The following is a 23,123-nucleotide window of genomic DNA, read 5'->3' as shown; positions in this document are numbered from 1 at the left end:
GAAATGTGAATTTGTTTTAGTTGACTGAATTATTTTACAGTTCATATTTATGTGATATAAATATAGATTTATTGTATTTTTCTTTATGAACTTAATTTTTATGTCACATTTAATCAAGTGTCTCACAAACTAGGTAACTGGCAGAGAGAAAATAAATACAAATTTTCAGGGATGATTCTGCAATGGCTTGAATTGCTTTTAATATTAATTCAGTATTGGAGCTTAACATCTATAAATATTTCATCATATTCAACTTCTGCTTTCGACTGTGTGGCAAATAGGAAAGTCTAAGGACTTCTCACTACAAAAACCTAGACTAAATGCAACACAAATGCTTTTAAACTCTCAACATCACTTTCACGAAAAACCAAATCATTAAAAACCAGCAGAGTGTATTCTGAAAGCTGGAGCACCCTGTAGATATTCGCTGATTCCAGGAACTAGAAACTTGAGGAATGAAAGGAGGTCAAACTAAAACTTCAGCATAAGTCCAGAGCCTCTGAGGAGCTTCACTCTGAAAGAGATAGACTAGCCTAGAAGAAACTTATCATCAACAAAAAGACATCAGGATGACCATTAATATAAGCTTGAGCTAAGGTGGAGGGAAAATAAAAAGTTACCACATTGCTGTCCTTAAAAATGATCGTCACAAGGTCAGGTGATTGAGACCATCCTGGCTAACACGGTGAAACCCCGTCTCTACTAAAAATACAAAGAATTAGCTGGCCGTGGTGGCGGGCACCTGTAGTCCCAGCTACTCTGGAGGCTGAAAACGAGAATGGCATGAGGAGGCGGAGCTTGCAGTGAGCCGAGATCCCGCCACCGAGATCCCGCCACCGCACCCCAGCCTGGGCGACAGAACAAGACTCCGTCTCAAAACAACAACAAAAAGATCAGGGTTCACATTTTTAACACTTTCAACTTAAAGTAGTCCTTGATTCATAGTGCCTAGCAGAAGGAAAATATATATTCTCTCTGAAGTGCCTTCAGGTGGACCTTACAGAATTCTCAACAGATTAAAATAACCAAATATGAGCTTGCAAGTCAATATTTAAAATCACAGGAAGAACCATGTTTCTTTGTGCTGGAATCAGAAGAAATAATAAATAGCAAATTGTATTCTCTAATTTTAAAATTACAAAACACATTATATAAAATAAGTTTAAAATGTTTACAGAATAACACTTTGAAAATAAGGAAACATATATGCCATGTTTTAAGATTCATTCACCAATAGCTTTATCAGGAACAAGTTTTTTGTTCTTATTTTTACTTAAATAAAAATGCTTACTAATCTGCATCAGCTTTAATTACTAAATGTGACCGTTTTACCATGGTCCTTTAACAAATACACAGTCTCTATTTCAGGCCCCATGTAAGGAGCTGGCAAAATAACGAAGGCCAGAAAGTTTTAGCTCTGTTTCTCACAGTTTACCATCTAGATACAGAGGTTTGTGTGACAGAATAGAATTAAAGCTTCTAGTATTCTGTCTTAGTGGGATCTGAAGATTGACTATCCAAGATTATTAACAAAAATCAAAGAAAGAGTAGTATGAATAATTAAAATTGGAAATAATTCACCTAGAAATCTCATTAATTTTAAAAGACCATTTTATTTTTGATTTGTGTATTATTCTATTATAAATAATTCACATTTTCAACATCTATCTAGATTTTTCAACCAGTCAGGATCCCTCTTTTGTATCTGCTAGTGACTTTATCACCTAAATGATTCTAAGAGTGATCTATACAAAACAATAGGGCAAAATTAGCAAACTTATAGTTCTTTAGACGAAGGCTAAACCTTCTTTGATTCATGGAAAAACATTTAGAAATAATAACAATTTTTGCTTATGAAGTATAATACAGGATTTTTAAAGAATACAATCGAAAAGCAATAATTATATTTCACAGCAGTTAAGTTATAACAAAATGATACTGGTGCTAGTATGTATTTACAAATTTGGGATTGTTTAAAAGAAAAATTTTAAACTCCACAAGAGGGCCGGGCGCAATAACTCATGCCTGTAATCTCAGCACTTTGGGAGGCTGACACAGGCGGATCACTTGAGGTCAGGGGTTCAAGACCAGTGGGGCCAACATGGTGAAACCTCGTCTCTACTAAAAATACAAAAATTAGCCGGGTGGGGTGGTGCATGCCTGTAATCACAGCAGTTTGGGAGGCTGAGGCCAGTGGATCACTTGAGGCCAGGAGTTCGAGGGCAGCCCAAAAAACATGGCAAAACCCTGTCTCAACTAAAAATACAAAAATTAGCTGGGCTTGGCGGTGGATGCCTGTAATTCCAGCTAGTCAGGAGGCTGAGGCGCAATAATTGCTTGAACCAGGGAGGTGGAGGTTGCAGTGAGCCGAGATAGCACCACTGCTCTCCAGCCTGGTTGACGGAGTGGTGAGACTCTATCTCAAAATGAATTAGTTAATTAAAATTAAAAAATAAAGAATACAATTCTACACGAAGGAAATGTTGAGAATATTTTCTTACCTTGGTGTTAAACATTTTTTCCTATTTAAAAAAAAAAAGATTGGAGTTCTTACTGGAAATATAGTTTTTCTCTTGAAATATATTGTTAAAGAAAAATGTGAGAAGAAAGAACATCTGAATACACACTTTGACACATAGCCGTTTTTCCATTTCCCCAGGTAACATTAGTTTACATAAATAAAAATGAGTAAGGAATGCTATGGACCTGCAGTCAGATAAGGTGATTATCTTATGTTGATTTCTGTGCATAACATGGACAACAGTCAATCATTCTAATGTAATTTATTGATATAAGTAAATAATAAACTAAGTCATGGTTCTGCAGTTGGACAATTTTTGGTAGCAGATCTTTCTACCTTGGACTATCAGCTATGCTTTATATTTTGAAGGAGATGTAAAAAATTTACAATTCCAGAACAGGATGGCCAATAAAATTCATCTTGGGTGCCAGTTTGGGTTATTAAGTAGCTGCTGCCTAAAGTCCAGCATCAAGGATTATTATGGGGCTGCTTCAGGAAAAATGTCATGATAATTTCATGTCTCAGGCGAAGGAGTACAGAGTGTCATCACACATGTGGTTTATCTAATGAAGCTGTAGGAAGATGGTATAAAATAGCAAAAAATCAATTTGTTATATATCCAGTTATATATTTTGCTACCAACATGGAATTTTTTTGTTTGTTTATTTGAGGTGGAGTCTCACTCTGTCACCCAGACTAGAGTGCAATGGCTCAATCTCGGCTCACTGCAACCTCTGCCTCCCGGGTTCAAGCCATTCTTGTGCCTAAGCCTCCCTAGTAGCTGAGATTACAGGCGCCCCCCATCATGCCCAGCTAATTTTTGTATTTTTGCTGGAGACAAGGTTTCACCATGTTGGCCAGGCTGGTCTGGAACTCTTGACAGCAGGTGATCCACCCACCTCAGTCCCCCAAAGTGCTGGGATTACAGGCGTGAGTCACCACGCCCGGCCCTACATGCAATTTTATGTACATATCTGTTTCTGTGGCAATTCAATACTTATAACACTTGTTTCATAAATAAGTAAATAGCTACAGGATAGAGAGAATTCAAGAGTTATTCCTACTTTGAGTCTTTGCAAACTGCTTATGAACAATTGCAAAGATTAAGATAATATGTGAGTAATTTTATATATTTTTTCTTTTCGAAAATTGTATTTTACAAAGTGGTTCCCAAGAAAGCAGAGTCTTCTGAGATTCTTTCTGCTTCTACTGACCAGCAAGATACTCATAGCAAGGGAAGTCCCCTAGGAACAGGAGAGAAAATGGCATATTTTTAATGTGAAGTATCATTTGTTTTTAGGTTTTGTTTGTTTGTTTGTTTGTTTGTTTGTTTCTGGGGAAGGAGATGTTAAGATGATCATAAGGATGGGGATGGAAAAATTTCCAATGGCAACAATCAATAAATGCTATTGATGTTAAAAGAATTAAGTGTCCATAAGCATACTGGTTACTAAAAAGTATATTTCAGGGTTACATTACCTTGATGAATTTGGTGAGGTCCAGAGTCTGGCCCTTAGCCTGGCAAGTCCAGAAATTTAGTGTTTTAAATTTCTTTGAGTGGTTGCTAAACTAATAAGAAGGAGGATAAAGTTAATAATGTCATTCACCTGCCTAAATTCTTTCCATGGTGCCCGTTATTGCCTTTTACCAAAGACCAAAATAACTAACATAGATTACCCTCCATTCCATCCAAACTGAACTACTGTTGTTTAAACAGCTTTATTGCAACAACACATACCATTTTATTCAGCCATTAAAAATGCAATTCATTGGCATTTAGTATATTCGCAAAATTGTGCATCCTTATCACAATTAATTTTGGAATATTTTTGTTACCCCAGAAGGAAATCCAGAGCTCCTTAGCTCTCACCTCCTTCAATCTCTCCAACTCCCCTAGCACTAGGTAACCACTCATTCATTTTCTGTTTCTATATATTTGCCTATTCTGGACATTTCATATTAAGAGGATCATACAACAACATGGTCCTTTGTGACTGGCTTCTTTAACTTAGAATAAGATTTTTCAAGGATCATCCATATTATAGCATGTATACTTCATTTCTTTTTATTGTTGAATAATATTTCCTTGTGTGTATTTGTTTCAAAAAAAACCTCTTCATATAATTAATGTATACAATTTCGTGAGTTTGGACATATGTATACACTCATGTTGCAATCGCCACAATGGAATTCAGGTAATAAACATGTTCATCACCTCAAAAAGTATCCTTATGTTCCCTAGTACCTGTGAGAAAGGCTATTTTCAAAAATGAAAAGAAAAAGAAAACAAATGCTGGCAAGGTTGTGGAGAAATTGAAACCCATATTCACTGTTGGTGGAAATGTAATACGGTACAGCCACTATGGAAAATAGCATGGAGGTTTCACAAAAAAATTAAAAATAAGATGAGCATATGATCCAGCAATCCCTCTTCTGGGTATATAACCAAATATATTAAAATCAGAATCTTGAAGAAACATCTGCACCCCTAGGTCCTTTGTAACATTTTTCAGAATAACCAAGAAATTAAAACAACCTAAATGTCCATCAATAGATGAATGGATAAAGAAAATGTGATATATTCAAACAATAGAAAATTATTCACCCTTGAAAAAAAAAAAAAAAAAAAGAAGAAACCCAAGCGAGGCACTGTGGCTCTTGCCTGAAATCTCAGCACTTTAGGAGGCTGAGGCGGCAGGATCCCTTGAGCCCAGGAGTTCGAGACCAGCCTGGGAAATATAGGGAGATCTCTTCTTTACTGAAAAAAAATAAATAAATAAAAATAAAATTACCTTTGAGTAGTGATGTGTATCTATGGTCCCAGCCACCTTGGAGGCTGAAGTGGAAGGATCCCTTGAGCTCAGGAGGTAGAGGATGCCGTGAGTTGTGAGTTGTGATCATACCACTGCATTCCAGCCTGGAAGACAGAGCATGACTCTGTCTCAAAAATAAATAAATAAATAAATAAATAATAATAAAAAAAGGAAAGACAAAAAAATGAAGAAGGAAATCCTACCATTTGTGACAACATGAAAGGACCTGGAAGACATTGTGCTGAAGGAAATAAGTCAGTTACAGAAGGACAACTACTGCATGATTCCTCATGTATGTGGCATCTAAAATAGTTACAGAAATAGAAGTAGACAACAGAACAGTGGTTACCAGATGACGGGGGAAGGGGTATGTGGGTAGCTGTTGTTCAATGGGTATAAAATTACCATTATACAAGATGAGTTTGTTCCAGACGTCCACTGATCAACATAGTGCCTTTGGTTTACAATTTAGGTATTGCGTACTTAGAAATGTGTTAAGAGTTCAGATATCATGTTAAATGTTCTTATCACAGGAAATAAAACGATATGAAATAAAACAACAAAAAAGTATATGCATTTTAAAAATTCATTCCTCCACTGTTGGACATTTGGATTGTTTCCACCTTTTACATATAATGAATAATGCTGCTATGAACATTCATGTACAAGATTCTGTGTGGACATATGTTTTCAATTTTCTTGGGTATATACCTAGTAGTGAAATTGCTAGACCATATGATAACTCTATGTTTTACCACTTGAAAAACTGACAAACTGTTTTGCAAAGTGGCTGCACCATATTTTACACTCCCACCAGCAGTGTGTGAGGCTTCTCTGCATCTTTGCCAATGCTTGTTATTATTTGTGTTTTTGATTATAGCCATTCTAGATGATGTGAAATTGTATTTCACTGTGCTTTTGACTTTCATTTCTCTGACGATTAATGATGTGGAAGAGCTTTCCATGTGCTTTTTGGCTATTTATCTTTAGAGAGCTGTGTATTCAGATTATCTCTTCATGTATAAATTTGGTTATTTGTCTTCTTACTAAAGAATTGTAATAGTTATTTATATATTTTGACAACCAGTCCTTTATCAGATATATAGTTTGCTCATATTTTGTCTCATTCTGTGGATTGTCTTTCACTTTCTTAATGATTCTACTCGAAGTGTAAACATTTTTAACTTTATGGTATATTAATTAGCTCTGGCTCCCATAACAAAATACCATAGACTGGATGGCTTAATCAACAAAGATATATTTCCTCACAGTTCTGGAGGCTGGAAACCTGAGATCAGAGTTTCAGCATGGACGGGTTCTGCTGAGACCTCGTTCTGGCTTGCAGATGGCTGCCTTCTCGCTATGCCCTCACATAGCAGAGAGAGAGCTCTGGTGTTCCTTCCTCTTCTAAAACGGGAAGTAATCCCAGCTGGAGGGCCCTACACTTATGACTTCATCTAAACCTAATGATTTCCCAAAGTTCCCATCTCCACATACCACCATGTTGGGGATTAGGGCTACAACATATGAATTTGGTGACACAATTCAGTCATAGCAGATGGAGCCTGGTCTATTTTAACTTGTCTTGTATGAGCTTTTGGCGTCACATTTAAGAAACCATTACCTAATCCAAGATTGCAAAGATTTACCTCTATGTATTTCTGTAAGAATTTTATAGGTTTAGTATGCTTAGGCTCTTTTGGATCTTAGAAAGTTGCTCATGATGCTCCGTTTATCTGGAAGAATTTTCATTCAACATACATTTTGCCTGGCTCTTACTCATTTTTCACATTTCATCTTAGATGCCCCCTTCACACACATACCCTCCTACAGGGGTGCATGCTGGGCACCCTGGATATAACCCCATCACAGCATTTATCACATTTCATTGTAATTATTGTTCACTTACTTCTATTTACTATGTCTTTTTCACCATTGTACACATTGTATTGTCTGAAAAATTTCACAGGCTCTCCTACATATTAGGCATCCAATAATATTTTGTGAAGTAAATAGAGAAATAATCAAAGTGTCAGTTTTTAAAATTTGCAGAGAGAAATGCGTTGTCAAAGTGAGCTGGTATCCAAACTAGGCTGACAAGGGCAAGTTCCTTCTCTACAGTAAATGACACAAAAATTTTGAGTACTTTAAAAATATCCCTCAGTATCTATGGAATTAGAGCATGTTACATTATTTGAACGTTTGATGACACCATGTCATGTTAGTGTGTCCTAACAATTCCAGAACTCACATACGCCCCTATTGCCAGACAACTACAATCCTTAGGCTGGGATGTGCTTTCACAGAGAGAGTGGTTAGAAGAGTCTTTCCAGATTTCTCTCTCATGGTTTGCTTCTTTTACTCTATTATTTAATGCCTTCATCCCCCCCACCCCTCAGTGATAAACTGCTTTAGCTGTATATTGATATATTATAACACAAAGTGCTATTTTCTGAGCTACAGTGTGCAATTTTAAATGTTGCACACAGTAAAATTCTTCAAGGCAGGAAAATATGTTTCAATAGATTTTACAATTTTTATAGCACCCACTACAGCATTTCAGCTCAGTGAACAGCAAACAATGTTGTAGCCCAAATATTTTTGGTTATGTAATTATAACTGATTGCTAGAGATGTGATTTTGTTTTGTTTTGTTTTGTTTAGAGTTAGAGCTTTGTTGAGCTATGTTGGGAGATTTAAATATTCAGCTCGAATGCTATTTTGTGTGTCTCGGAGTGTTTGCCACAGCAGGTGTTACCTAACCAGATGCTAAAGCCTTTTAAATTAATATGCAGCATCTTGTCAAACATGCCTCCTGCTTTACACTGTCAGAGCTGTTGAAAATTGGCTTTTCCTGCCAAAAGAGTTTTTGGTTGGCAATGACTCAGCGCTGACATGCTTTAACTACAATGCTTACTGGGCCAGGTGATTGTACTAATGTACTTAGAATGTCAAGTTTTAATAAATGTACAAATGCATGAAGCATCAAATAAGCATAAATATATTTTGGGCATTTATAGAGATTGAAGATACTTTCCCTCTCCTCCATGAAGATGAGTCAGAATTAAGGACAAGAGCATTAATTGGCTGAAGAAGTAGGTTGGTTCCTCTGTTAGAATTGCTTCCTGATGACCTCCCTCTCTCTTCTTTCATATACTTGATACAATAAGACCAGAACAAGGTTTTGTTTTGTTTTTTTCTATTTGGAGAAAAATGAAGGGGAGATGGAGCAAGTCAAAGGGAAAGGAAACTTGGAGTGAGTAACTTCAGTCTTGGTTCTAAGCCATTGGGTTTGTCTCTTTCTCATTCTAGTAATATTATGCAGAGGGACAGGATTTGGGAGCAAGGCAGCTACTCAAACTTACAGCAGGAGCCCAAAGGGTGAGGTGGGAGCTTCATTCAATAGGAAGCATCCTTCTCACCTGGGTCAGGGAATCTGTGAAAGATTTCAGGCTTTAACTCTGGATTCTGGTCAGACTTGTAGGCAGCTGGGCTCCACTCAAACAGCATCTCAGAACAAGCAATGCAAGGGTTCATTAAAAAGTTCTCAAATATGTTTTATACTGTCATTGCATTTCAGACACCAGAAAACATCTTGAGAGATGTGTGAGCCCTGGGTTAGTGATAATAGATGCAATCAGAGAGATGAGGAGAGGATAATAGAAGATAAAGGACACACTAACATGACATGGTGTCATCAAATGTTCAAATAATGTAACATGTTCTAATTCCATAGATACTGAAGGATATTTTTAAATTTTTTGTATTTTATTGGAGACAGGGTTTCACTGTGTTGCCCAGGCTGTTCTTGAACTCCTGAGCTCAGGTAATCCGCTCACCTTGGCCTCCCAAAGTGCTGGGATTACAAGCATGAGCCACCACGCCCGGCCAGAGACATGTTTAAGAAAGCTTTTAAGAACTGTTTTATGATATCTGGAGAATTTCCTCATAGGCTCTACCCTTATATACATTAACATTATAGAATGTCACTTGATGTGTCTTAGGTAGTAGTAATGTAAATTTTTGATCAGCAAGAATTACTGCAAGAACACAGGAACAGAGGGGTACAATAAGATATTTTCTCTCCAAAAATGTGCTGAGTATTTTTACTTTATCATACTAATGTCAATCACTTCTGCCATGCTAGTTTGCTAATGATATAGTAGAACTCTCTCCTTTTTATTATTATGCTTGAAGATAATCCTCTTGTCCCTGATATAAAATTAGTTTCAGTATCAGTGCCTTCCAAAGAAAAAGGGCAATGAGTAACAATGAGCCTTGGGTAGGTAAATCTGGAGTCATATTTCAGTTACCATTAAAGAAAAAAACTGCATGGTTTTTAATATATATATATTTATGTATATTATTTATTATATTTTATTTATTATATTTAATATTATTTATTATATTTATTATATTTAATATTATATATATTAAAAATTATATATATTTTTAATAGATGAATGGGCCCAAGAAGGCAAATGTGACTAGGGCCCACAGAAGCAATGCAGTGCCAGCAGAACAGCCATTGTGGGGATACTGAGAAAACCCTACCTTGCCTCCAAATACGTTGCCAACCAATCTGTAGTGACCTCTCCAGGATTTAAAAACCATCTGTAGTGCCGCCTCTCCAGGGTTTAAAAGCAAGCTGACTCATCTCTAGCAAACTATTGTCAAAGAAAGCCTAATGCCTGGGGCAGCTCTCTACGTACATTGAGAAATTGGCGTCCACAAAGCAGAGTGGGAATAAGATATAAGATAGGTACATTTCAGTAGGAGCATAGTGAATGATTCATGGCTTGATGGACAGACAGTCTGAGACTGCTTGACAATTTTGATTTCCACAAACATCCACTTTTTGAAAGATTCTAAGTACCTTGATTAGAAGATTTTGAAAACAAAAGTTACTAAGTACCCAAGTACACATCTACCAAGGGAATGACTTTTGTAGCATGTTGGATTTTAAATAGGCTTGCATCCCCCAAGTCACCATGATACATTAACATAGTCTTCTATTAAGCAGTTTTAGGAAAAAGACCAAAAAGCTCTCTAATTAGAATAAAGATACATAAAAATTCAAGATTCAAGGGGGCACGAAATATAATGCACATGGAATTTAAACCCCGTTTTTCTTTTAACTTGAGCCATCTTACCCAATGATTTTTGTGAAAATTCTGAGTCCAGTTGTGCCTGTCACATTGCATTAGTTATGCGGGCGATTCTACCTTCAAGCTGTCTAGCCCAGGGCTGACCATGAGACATGGGCTGTTTTGCACAGTAATTTTGGATGACAGCATTCCCTGGGCTCATGTGAGACTAGAAGGCAATTATAAAAACAGAGGTCATTAACACTGCATTTGGTTACATAATAAAATAAAAATATTGCATATACATAGTGATATAATGATGAAGTATTAATTTCTATATGCCTTTCTTCCCAAACTAAATGATTTCCAAGCTGAATTTCTAAAGACTCTTCTGAATTTTTACCAGCTAATATACTAAGTGTAGATATAAAATTTGAGAAATATATTGTCTTTTTATTGCTTTGTTTATATCTCTTAAATGTAATGCTTCTGTTATTAATCGGTTCTAGAAAGTATGTCCTGTGGTTTGGGGAAAAAATACATATCTTTTTACATGTAAATTTATGTGAAATTATATGCAAATAAAAATAGATTTAAAATCCAAAGCTTTCCACTGAGTGTTACAAATAGAATTGCTAGAAGAATTATTAAAGTTCAAAGGAGGAAACACCAAAATACAGCAAATGAGGGGCATAGCCTAAGGAAGTCATTATAAAAAAAGCATTTTGAAGCAGTTAATTTTGTCTAATTGAAATGCTGGATGGTCAAATCAGCATGCTTCCATGCCATATGCTTTCCTGAGAGCTATTTTTGATTTGCACAAATGGTTGAAGAATAAACTTAAAAGATGCTTTTTTGTGGTTCGTGAGGGTGTTGTCAGTGTTTAGTGAAGCTGAATTCCAACTCACCATTTATTTTTCCTCTTCTCTCTCAAACTGGTTTGCACTCAAGATTCTTCAAGGCAGGATTTACTCAGATAGATGGCTGCAGAAATAAGGCCATTGTCAGTTCATTAATTAAGTGGCCCACAAGATTAGAAAATGCAGTTTAATTGAAAGGTAAAGAGTATTAAAATTGTAATCAAGATGAATGCATTGTCACAGATTTCTCTGGAGACTGTCTGGTGTCATTGACTTGAAATTGAAAGGCTGAATTTTCCTCTTATCATGCAGCTTCTCCTAACCAGCTTTCCTGAGGTGAGGACTTACCTATTAAATCAAAGCCTTTCAAGCATTTAGTAAATGAGAAAATAGGTCATTTTTTCTCAATTAAACCTCCTAAAGTAAGCATACCATCTGAAATGAGTCAGAGAAGTTAGAAGTTGTTTTTTTTTCGAGCTCTATTATGTTTATTATTAAATATCAGAAAATGAGTTTAAAGATGAACCTATATAAAAATAGAATGCTCTGTGTCTGTCTGAGAATGGGTAGCCTGATAGGCTATGGTGATATACCAGGTGGAAAAGGCATATGTTAAAAACAAGAGGAAAGTTGACCAGAAGAAATTATACACTCTTTAATTTCCTGTCTAGGTTACTCTTATGGAATGTAAATAGGCACAAGAACTGAGTGAATCTATGCTTTGCCCCTGTATTTTTCACTTTGGAAATAACATATGCAGAGATCAAAACAAGAGAAGCCTCTTTTCTTTAAACTCACTAAGAACAACGTATTGACCTAAGGCCTATCATTTGAGATATTTGCAGCACAGACACTTGAATTACTCAAGCTCATCCTTAGCTTAGAAGTCAGCACAAAAGAGTGAAACCACTGATAAGATACAAGACAGCTTATCTTTGCTCTGGGATATGACAGGTTTCAGAGATGTTGGCACCAGCATTGCCATATAATAGAATGGGTTTTGATGGAAACAATCTCTTCTACTTTTCTCATCTGTGTTCTGGGAATAATAACACTGCTATAATGATTAAACGACATAATAGATGTAAAGTTCCTAACAATGTACCTAGCATATAATTAGTAATTAAGAAATGATAGCTAAGCAAAGAGCAAGGCGCAGTGGCTTACACCTGTAATCCCAGTGTTTTGGAAAGCTGATGTGGAGGTGGGAGAATTGCTTGAGGCCAGGAGTTTGAGATAAGCTGGGCAACATAGCAAGACCCCTGTCCTTTTTTAAAGACAGGTGAGACCCTGTTTTTAAAAGAAAAAATGATGGGAGCGGGGAAGAAAATAAGTAAAAAGGTAACAACTGGGAATATTAGCTGAAATAGAAGAGCTTTAAATTTTATGTAATTTAAGAGACTTGTAACAAATTTAGGAGTGCACAGAAGTTAGATGTCCTGTGTTGGTGTAAAAGAAATGATACTTTCAAAATTTTAAGATATTAACAGAAAAAAAAAGTTATTTTATTTTCCTCTTTTTTTAAATAAAGAAACTATTGCTTTACACCATGAGCTGAATTACTATTGAGAGGGATAGAAATGGCTAGAAAAGATTAATTTCAGAGAAAAAGTAGTTTGAATCATTAATTCCCTGAATGCATATAAACATATCAAGAGCAGGGACTTTAACTTGCTTCTTTGCTTGTCATCTTCCCAGCACTAAAAACGGAGTCCACTACATAGTGAGTGCTCCTATAAATGTGTTTGTGATATGCCTGAGGACACACTAAGAAAGAGAAGGGCACCCATCCCTTCGCGCTGAGGGTACTGTTGTGGCACTGTGTGGTCTAGATCTTGACTGTTCTTTAAAATTCCAAGGGACAAAATATAGAGTGGGGAAAGTCATTTTGCTCTTTGGAAAAAGAAAGTATTTGCCATGCATAGGTTGGTGAACAAAATAGTCTGAAAAGTTGTTGAGTATGCTTAGTATTTGGCGACCGATCTAATTCTCTTATCTCACTGATTTTAACACACTTAGCTCTTTCTACAGATTGCTTTTAATTCAGACTTGATGAAGTATGAATAAAGTTTCCTTCTAACATTGATTTCTCACTACTTTAAGCTTCTGATAATACTCTCTGTTATACATTGTATTCTGTTTCTTACCTTTTTCACTCAAAATTATATTTTTGAAATCTTTCCATGTTACTATACAAAGATCTAACCTGTTTATTCTTCCCTTTGCATAATATTCCATCATGCACATTTACTATATTTAATTCATACATTTTTCTATATATGGAAATCTAGGTTGTTCCCAGTGAATTCCTTTCTGGGAATCTTGTGGAAATACTGTTCTAAAAACATAATTGGAGAAATGCTAGACTAGAGAAATACCATATTAGTTAAATACATACTTTCACTTTAAGAATGAATAAGACCAATGTGATAGATCCAATGAACAAATGATAAATTTAAATGCATGAATTATTCAGAGCAATAGGCCTAAAGCACTATGGAATAGAAAATATTTTCATTATTTCTCCTGCCACATTCATTTTCTCTCAGGTGCATAGGCTCTCATTCATTCTAGTATGTTTGCATTCAACACAAATATTTATATCACAAAATTATGCTTTCATGATAGTGAGCTTCAGCACTAGAGCTAGCCTATTCCTAGGTGGGAGGTATACTGCATATCTCTTTGAAGAAACTACCAGCATCAGAGAAGATTTTCTGAATAATTTGTTGAATTTGGCAGTTTCCAGGTAATCGCTATATTATATATGTATATATATATATACACACACACACATATACATACATACATATATATGAGTGAAAAAGGTAAGAAACAGAATACAATATGTAATACAGAGTATTATCAGAAGCTTAAAGCAGTGAGAAATCTTAGAAGGAAACTTTATTCATACTTCACCATGTCTGAGTTAAAAGGAATCTGTAGAAAGAGCTAAGTGTGTCTGAATCAGTGAGATAAGAGAATTAGATCAGTCACAACTACAAAGAGCAAAATGACATATATATGTATGTGTATGTGTGTGTGTGTATATATATATATATATATACGTTAGAAAAGCATGGCAGACAATAATGTCATTGCCATGTAGAATATAGTATATTTCAATATAGACAAAACAACAGCTACAAAGTAAAAAAGAATATTGTATCTGTTATATGTTAAGCAAATTACAGTGATCTCACTTAGAAAAATTTAAAAAAAACCTCCAATAATATCTTCTAAATTTATTTTGGTATCAAAGTCCAAAGTCTGAGGAAAGTAAGCCATTTATTTATTATCACAACAAGGATTTATTGTTTACTTAATTTTCCAGGAACTATGCTAAGACCTAAGGATATAAAAATACACTAACAACTAACAACCTTGCCTTAAAGGATTGTACTGTTTAGGTGGAGGAGACGAACACATAATTCAGTTATTATAAAAACAATACAACTAGGTATTTTAAAGCATTAAGAAAGCTAACTATTGCTTTTAAAAATGAATTAGTTAGGCAGAGGGATGATGAAGAGTATTTGAGGCACAGAAGGTAGTTTGTAAAAGAAACAAGAAAAAAAGTTGAAAAAAATGAAAAGGTAGAAATGGAAACAGGAAAGAGAAATGTTTGACAGTAGTTGCAGAAGATAGACCATCTAAGAAGGAGGCTTTTGAGGGACATATGACTTCTAAAGGGCATACACTAGTATCACTCTGTGTGTGGCACTTTGGTGATGGGTTTTGAGTGCTGGTTAATGATGGAGATCCCTGATGGGCCTCAAATGTGAATTCTGAAATTTCTATAAGGTCAACTGCAACAACTGTTCTATGTTATCTTCATATCTTCAGCATCTAGCACAGGGTCTGATATGTGGTAAGTGTTCAATAAATGTTGTATGAATGGCTGGATAGTTAGACGGATGGTAATCTCAGAATGCTTGAGACATTTGATAAGAGACTCCATTTTTAGCCAGAAGGAGGCAGTGTTGCAGAAATCTAAAAGTTTTAGAATCAAAATGGGTCATATTGAGCTGTGACCTTGAACAAGTTATTCATCACTGCTAAGCTTCAGTGTCCTCATCTGAAAAATAGGCAGTCGATGGAATTATTCATGTAAGATGGTTAGCTTGGGGCATGGCAAAACAAAGTGCCAACTGCTCAAAGTGGTATTAATAGTTGCTATTGTTCTGTAAGTAATAAAGCTGATTAGTTATGAAAGGGTCATGTTTTGGGTGGTTTGAATTTTGAAAGTTAAAGTTGGTTTAAATTTGATATGTTTGAAGGTAAAAAGCACTGAAAGTTTGATGACCTTGGGAAATATAATTTTTCCAAAAATTGAAACACAAATCAGAAGGGAAAAGCCTATGGTCAAGGGAAACAAACAACTTATCATAATCACCCAGTATGAGTTAGATTGTCTGGGTTCAAAGCCCAGCTCCATCATGGACTAGGTGTGTAACTTTGAACAATATACTTAACTTCTCTAGGCCTCAGTGAGATTTTAGTAGTTTCCTATGGTGTGTTATTAGGATTGATGAGGTAATTAATATAAATTGCTTGGCAGAGGACCTGACATACTGTAAGTTTGCAATCAATGTTAACCCTATTTGCTGTTAGCGGTATCTTTGTAAGATGATGTAAGGCTCAGTTCATGTTCACGGTAAGGAGAATAGGTATAGGAAACAGAACTGTCAGAGGAAAAGTGTTAAAATGTTTGGTGGTTAACTCCATGTGAGATATCTGCCTCTACACAGTCTCAGATACATAGAACATACTTGTCTTAACACTTGTTGCTCTGTGTGGAAGGTATACTATACTTCGGACCTTCTAGTTCCCCACACTCTTGGACTAATTAAGGGGGATCATGCAAGATAATTGCAGTTGTGTTAGTTCTTTTTCACGTTGCTGATAAAGACATACCCGAGACTGGGTAATTTATAAAGAAAAAGATGTTTAATGGACTCACAGCTCCACATTACTGGGGAGGCCACACAATCATGGTGGAAGGTAAAAGGCACTTCTTACATGATGGCAGCAAGAGAGAATGAGGACCAAGTGAAAGCGGTTTCCCTTTATAAAATCATCAGATCTCAAACTTACTCACAATCAGGAAAACAGTATGAAGGGAAACTGCTCCCATGATTCAATTATCTCCACCTCTTCCTGCCCTTGACACATGGGGATTATTACAATTCAATGTGAGATTTGGGTGGGGACAGAGAGCCAAACCATATCAGTAGTAATATTATTTAATGTTTCAGATAAGGAAAAAGGGTACCTCTAAATGTACTCCAGATCTGAATAATATAAACCCAACAAACAACTAGGTTCAAAATGAAATAGTAGAAAAGCACTAAACTTGCAGTGGAGAATGATGCTCAGAGCTAACTCACGACCTATGGCTTGTGAGTTTTGTGAACTTACACCTACAGCTTACCATTATTCAGTATCCTCAGCTATAAGATGGGAGTAAGACCTCCTCCCTAGGTATTTAGAGAGCAAGATGGTATAATGAATGTGGAAGTAGTGCCTGAAAGTTGCTAGGAAGTTAATAAATGTGAGACTAATCTTAATACATGGAGTCACTAGCCTACTCAGAATCAGTGCCATGATAACAAAAAAGGCTGAGCTTTCTGTGGCCTATAATATCTTCACTAATTTCTCCCCTCTGCTTTAAAAACTTGATTGTTTTAGTGCACTTACAGGTTTATATTTTCTCTTATTTTCAAAGCACAAAAACATATTTCTCCACTGTAAAAAGTTTGGTGATTGACATACTTGGGTGGAAGCCAAAAACCAAAATTCATTCATAATTTCACCACCTAGAGATATCTAATGTTAAAATTCTAATAGATGCATACATTTTTTTATAATTAGTATGATGTTAAATATACAGATTTTATGTTTTATCTTAGTCAATGTTTATAATATATGTAAGTATAAGATTGTTTCCGAATGCCTACATGTTAATAATGTGCAATAAAGAATCTTCAGGTATCACTTCTTTTCTCTATCAAAACTATGCTGTATATGAAGAAAATTTTATTTTCTAGAGAAAGGTTTATTGTTTTCTATTTGTTTTATTTCCATTTACCACCTAAATAATATGCTCAGAGTATTAGCAAGATTTAAGCAGGCAGCAATCAGTTGAGAAAACATTTATCCCTGTGTCAGCCAAAAAGCAACAATAAATTCTATCATCTAGAATCTAAGCCCTGAAGCCTACTCTGAGATCTTTGAAGTACTCACCTGGGCTGAAGCCATTTAGAGAAACTAAGCAAAATAAGTGATTTAAGGCAAACAAAAATATAAACTCCAAACCTTCCCCAGCTTTGCATAATCATCATATTCATTTACTTTTTATTAAATTTGCCTCCCTGGAGGTTAGGTTAACTAAACATGTCTCCTTCATTTTATTTTTTTTAATCTTCTGAGTGCCTTCTCAGCATGGAGCTAAGTTTTCCCAAATAAATATTTGATAAGCATCAATGTTACTACTGAAAATCACTCTAAAGGATTTGGTGATAACATGGATCTGTTTACTATATTTAAAAAAATAAATATTTGTTTATAAGGTAGAATAGCAGAATAGTTAAATTTTTTGGTCTTCTTATTAAATAACCTTTTCTGTGTGTTAACAAACTCTCCACCTATTGGTAAAAATACCATATCATATGATCTCTAATCCCATGTAGGGGAAGGAGGCCAACGAAGATTCCTTCACAGTGTCATTAACCACATGAAGGCAGAATTACTCCAGAATCCCCAATTTTTTGGTAACAATATGACCTATTTCTATGAACTAAAAATAAATACCATCTGAGCTCCCACTATGTCTTAGACACTGGTGGTGTAACCGTAAACAAGTCAAAGCCCCTGTCCACATGGAGCTTACCTTTTAGAAAGACTGAGCAATATGCAGATTAATAAGAAAATCTTAGATAATGTTGTCAAATCTTAGGCATATTTATTATTTTGTATAAAAAAAAGGTAGATTTCCCTGATTCATCTTGTTAACAAATAAATTTGTTAATCTCAAAATAGCACGTTTAGCAGGGATTTTTGCGGTTGTTCTGAAGATCCACTGTACTCTGTATAAACATTGCTGTATAGGAATTAAAGTGTAAGATTTTGGGAGCTGTTCATAAAATTAGCCAAACTTAAATTTACTCTAGGAATAAGTTATCATATTAACGTTAGGCTCAGTGTGATGTATCGGATATATTTTAAAATATACTTTATACACCCATCTAAGCAGTGTATTGTAATCAAATGCCTATGATACATATTATGGATTAGCATGTTTTGAATAATGAATTTAAGATACTTCGTAACAGCAATATATGTCGACCAGTCAATGGGGTCATTTTTCCCCATTCTTTTCATTTTGAAATTTATATTTTGAATTTTTTTTCTGCTTTTAGATCTTGAATATTTCTTCAAATATTTTTATTACTTTTCCAGGAATTTGCTGCACTGACAAAAGAATTAAATGCCTGCAGGGAACAACTTCTAGAAAAGGAAGAAGAAATCTCTGAACTTAAAGCTGAAAGAAACAACACAAGAGTAAGTGTGTAAAGCAGCCTTTTTGGAATTAATTCTATTTGTAGTTCAATGCATTACATCTAACACACATATAAGAAGAAAATATAAGCATTTTAAAACATTAGAATTACTTTAAGCAGATAGTAACTCACAGTTACTTAAAGTAAAGGAGGATATACTATAAAACTCAAAATAAAAAGACAGGAAACCTAAATTATAGTCACAGCTACTAAATCACTATGTTGCTTTACAAAATGTTCACATTCCTTCTGGCCTTTACTTTATTTGACTTTAAAAAGAAGATCTGGATTTCAATAATGGGTTTCAAACTTTCAAAAAGTTGTTTTAGGGGTAGGGTAATCCCTCAGAGGTTGGAAATGGGCAAAAGAGGAGAGTTTTGGAGAAGAGGAAGAGTTTAAATTAAGGGCTGCTACAAAAGAGTGACCTGGGTTTGGTCCTCACCTCCTCCCAGCAAAATATTTTTTTAAAAAGAAAAAAAAAAAAAGGCCGGACACGGTGGCTCATGCCTGTAATCCCAGCACTTTGGGAGGCCAAGGCAGGCGGATCACCTAAGGTCAGGAGTTCGAGACCACCCTGGCCAACACGGTGAAACCCCATTTCTACTATAAATGCAAAAGTCAGCCAGGCTTGGTGGCACGCACCTGCAGTCCCAGCTACTTGGGAGGGCCTGGGAGGCAGAGGCTGAAGTGAACCAAGATTGCACCACCACAGTCCAGCCTGGGCAACAGAGTGAGACTCTGTCTCAAAAAAAAATAATAATAAATAAAATAAAAAGGAAACAAAAAATAGTGTCAAGAAAAAAAAAAAAACTCAAAAAAAAATCTGCCCATTAAAAGAGGAGTGCCTTTATGTTTTAATAAATTTCCAAGGGAATGTCTAGTCATGATATTCTGATTTCATGAAACTCATGGAATTTGCTAGATTCTACTTCTGGAAACCCATGTATTTTCATCAAGCATATGACATGCCATGTAACATTAAAGTTCAGAATTTGATAAAACATGCTGTATTTAATTTGAGAAAAAAATCACTAAATTTTATAAACATGTAAATTACCACATTACCCATAAAGGAGTACAGTTTACTAAAAGGAAGTAGAAAAAAAACACTTTTATGTGGATGTAAGTTCAATTTAAATACTAAGTTGGTGAAAAATAGTCTAAATGTTATAGCTATAATAGATCGATCCTGAAAAAAATTAGGTATAGCTAATGGCTTATTCACTTTATGAGTCTTAGAGAGTAATATAAAATACAGTTCTGCTACCTGGGAGCTTGTGCCTTTAATGAGAGATAGGGTTGCTTGCAAAATGGTTACATGACCAAACTGAATTTATGTCCCTATTTATCAAGGTCTTATTTTATGATAAAGAGAATTCACATACATGCATACATTGAATTGGTTTTCAATGAGACTCTGATGAACCTGTCTAATGGATTGCCTCAAACAGGGCGTAACAAGGGCAGTTTAGATCATATTATCAGATATCAGACAATTTTTTTCTTTTGCCGTCTTCGTCTCTATATATTTCCTATCCTTGATTTTTTTAACTTAACACTGTGTTTTCATGCAAATTTAAAATTTATTTATACCATGACATTTATTCTGCCCTATTCCACTGTGTTATATTTTAGTACTTTAGACTACATTCCTTGATTTAACACAGCACACTCAAATGTAAAAGTAGGAGCAGAAAGCTGAGAATGCAGGGAAATACAAAGCTTTGGTTAGGTTTATAACTAATGCTCACATTTAAAATGCACCAGTCACTCTTTTATTAGCTGCGTAGGTTCATCTAGCCTTCTTTCTTCAGCCCGTTACTCTTTTCTACACCCCTCTGGAGATGTTATAATTATCTCCATTTTACAGACCAGGTAAGTGAGCTCAGAAAAGGTCAGAAAACTTGCCAGAAGTCACACAGTTAGTAAATAGCAAAGAATGAATTTGAAAGGTAAGGCAGTCTAAATTCAGAGCCTGTGCACTAACCATGAGGCCATCAGCATTATTGCTCAAAGACTTACTACAGCTAGAGAGGACATTTCTTAACAGTCAGACCACCACAGTATCTAATTGTGATGAATTTTAGAGAGCTAAGAGATTTGGTGACAAAATCCATACAGTTTTCATCATATTGAACCCCATGAGAACCAGAAATACCTGAGGCTATTGTCTTTGCAAAGGAGTCTTGGATAATAAAGGGAGGAAGGAGAGCCACATGTGAAGTACCTATTCAGGAGTCAAAATTAGAAAAATACAAAGTTCCTTTAAAATAACAATAACAGATATTGAAGCCATTGATTTCAACCATGCATAATAGTTACTTTGAAAATATGAATAAGGCTGGAAAATACATTTCTACCTTCTTTAAAGCAGTGATGTGGAGGATTTTTGTTGTTGACTACATCAAGGAAAACAGATTTATGAAAACTCCCTTGTACACAGTATTAATTATATAATAACTCCTTAAGTTTCCAGAGCTGAAAATCAAATATGTCTCTCTTCCCACCAAATGCCTTATCAAATGTTGCTAAATAAAACCATTTTTATAGATTTTATAGTTGTTTCTCTTTCTAGATGTTGTGCTTTTCTTGTTGCTATAAATATCTGTGTGCTGGTCATAGAGACAAAGCAACAAGCTAGTGTTTCCTTCTCACATGTAAAGAAACTTTAATTGGTGTCAGATTGTGAGCAAATTTAAAGCGTAAGTGATAGCTGGGCATGGTGGCACATGCCTGTAACCTCAGCTACTCGTGATGCTGAAATAGGATAATCGCTTGAATCCAGGAGGGTGAGATTGCAGTGAGCAGAGATCGTGTCACTGCACTCCAGTCTGGGCGACAGAGGGAGACTCCATCTCAAAAAATAAATACATAAATAAATATATAAAATAAAATAAAATATAAAGTGTAATTGAGCATTCCAATTTCCAAAGTTCTGATCAACTTGTGGCTCACTTTACATCGAGTAGTTAGCATATGTTCATGAACTGAGCTAAATAACATAAAAAGCCAGTCCATGAAACCATGTGTGGATGGGGTCATTTGTATTAATTTTGAATATTATCAAAAACAATAGATCAGAAAAAGTCCTTCTGCATAATGATATTTGAATGAATTGTACCATCTCCCAAAATAGAAAGTAGAAGTTCCAGTGGGAATTGAACGAAGATAGAGAATAATAATAATATAATAGCTAACATTAAAATCTAAATGTTTTTATAAAAGTTTTACATGTTTAACTCACTTTATTCTCACAGCAATCTCATTATCCCTATTTAATTCAAGAGAAAACTAAGGTAGTAAGTAACTTGTCCCAGGCCTATAAATGGCTTATAAATGAAACACCCAGAGGGTCCACTACTTCCTTCTCAGTTTACCCACAGACTATGGTATTTAAGAAATCCTGTTCCTATGTCACCCATAATTCACATGTGATGCAAAGGTATTATGTTTAAAGAAGAACACAGTTTGTTCAAATTTCTTTTTTTCTTTTTTTAATTCTTTTGAGACGAGGTCTCACTCTGTTACTCAGGCTGGAGTGCAGTGGCACAATCATGGTTCGCTGCAGCCTAGAGTTCCCTGGACTCAGGTGATCTTCCCACCTCAGCCTCCCAAGTAGCTGGGACTACAGCCATATGCCACCATACCCAGCTAATTTTTGTATTTTTTGTAGAGATGGGGTTTTGCCATGTTGCCTGGGCTTGTCTCAAACTCCTGGGCTCAAACAATCGGCTCGTCTTCACCTCTCAAAGTGCTGGGATTACAGGCATGAGCCACTGTTCCTGGCCTTTTTAAATTTTTGTAATTCAATCCTAATTTATTTTGTGTTAGTCACGTGGAAAGTCAATGCGCTATGTTTTTATTCTGAGGTCAAAGCTGAAATGCATGGCCTGGCCACGTATTATGTTTTCTCCACAGAAACACCTCGTTGACATTGCAAAAATATGAGTGAATGAAAGAAAACCAGTCATCACTTCAGTTGTTCTTAAATCCAACTGCCTAAAATTATTAAATTAAGAATATCCTAATAAAATCATTATAATATTATAAACAATTATACAAAAATAGAAATTTCAAAAAATTGTAGTGGATATTTATAGAAACATACAAACAAGCTTCTGTTCAATATCTTTATACTGATAAAAATGTAGAAAAAATATTGAAACAAAATTTGTTATTCCTAAAACTCCTCTGACCATACTTTGGAAGTATATATTTACAGAAGGTTATATTTATAGAAAATAACTTATTCCTGATGTTATTTCAACTCAAAATGATCAA

The 23,123-nt window shown here is 35.3% G+C and overlaps 1 protein-coding gene across 21 annotated transcripts in view; it reads left to right on the top strand.

The window, feature by feature from the left end:
* The window catches only part of PPFIA2 (PTPRF interacting protein alpha 2), a 493,309-nt gene that overhangs the window by 280,937 nt on the left and 189,249 nt on the right, over positions 1-23,123 (top strand). For all 21 annotated transcript variants that reach the window (XM_063711635.1, NM_001133874.1, XM_063711647.1 and 18 more), the window contains 1 exon segment: positions 18,742-18,843. In XM_063711635.1, the coding sequence (XP_063567705.1) occupies positions 18,742-18,843 (102 nt within the window).

This window comes from Pongo abelii, chromosome 10 (assembly GCF_028885655.2).
Source record: "Pongo abelii isolate AG06213 chromosome 10, NHGRI_mPonAbe1-v2.0_pri, whole genome shotgun sequence".
NCBI classification, from domain to species: Eukaryota; Metazoa; Chordata; class Mammalia; order Primates; family Hominidae; genus Pongo; species Pongo abelii.
The sequence above is the reverse complement of the archived record's forward strand: the minus strand, read 5'-3'. Positions and strand labels throughout refer to the sequence as shown.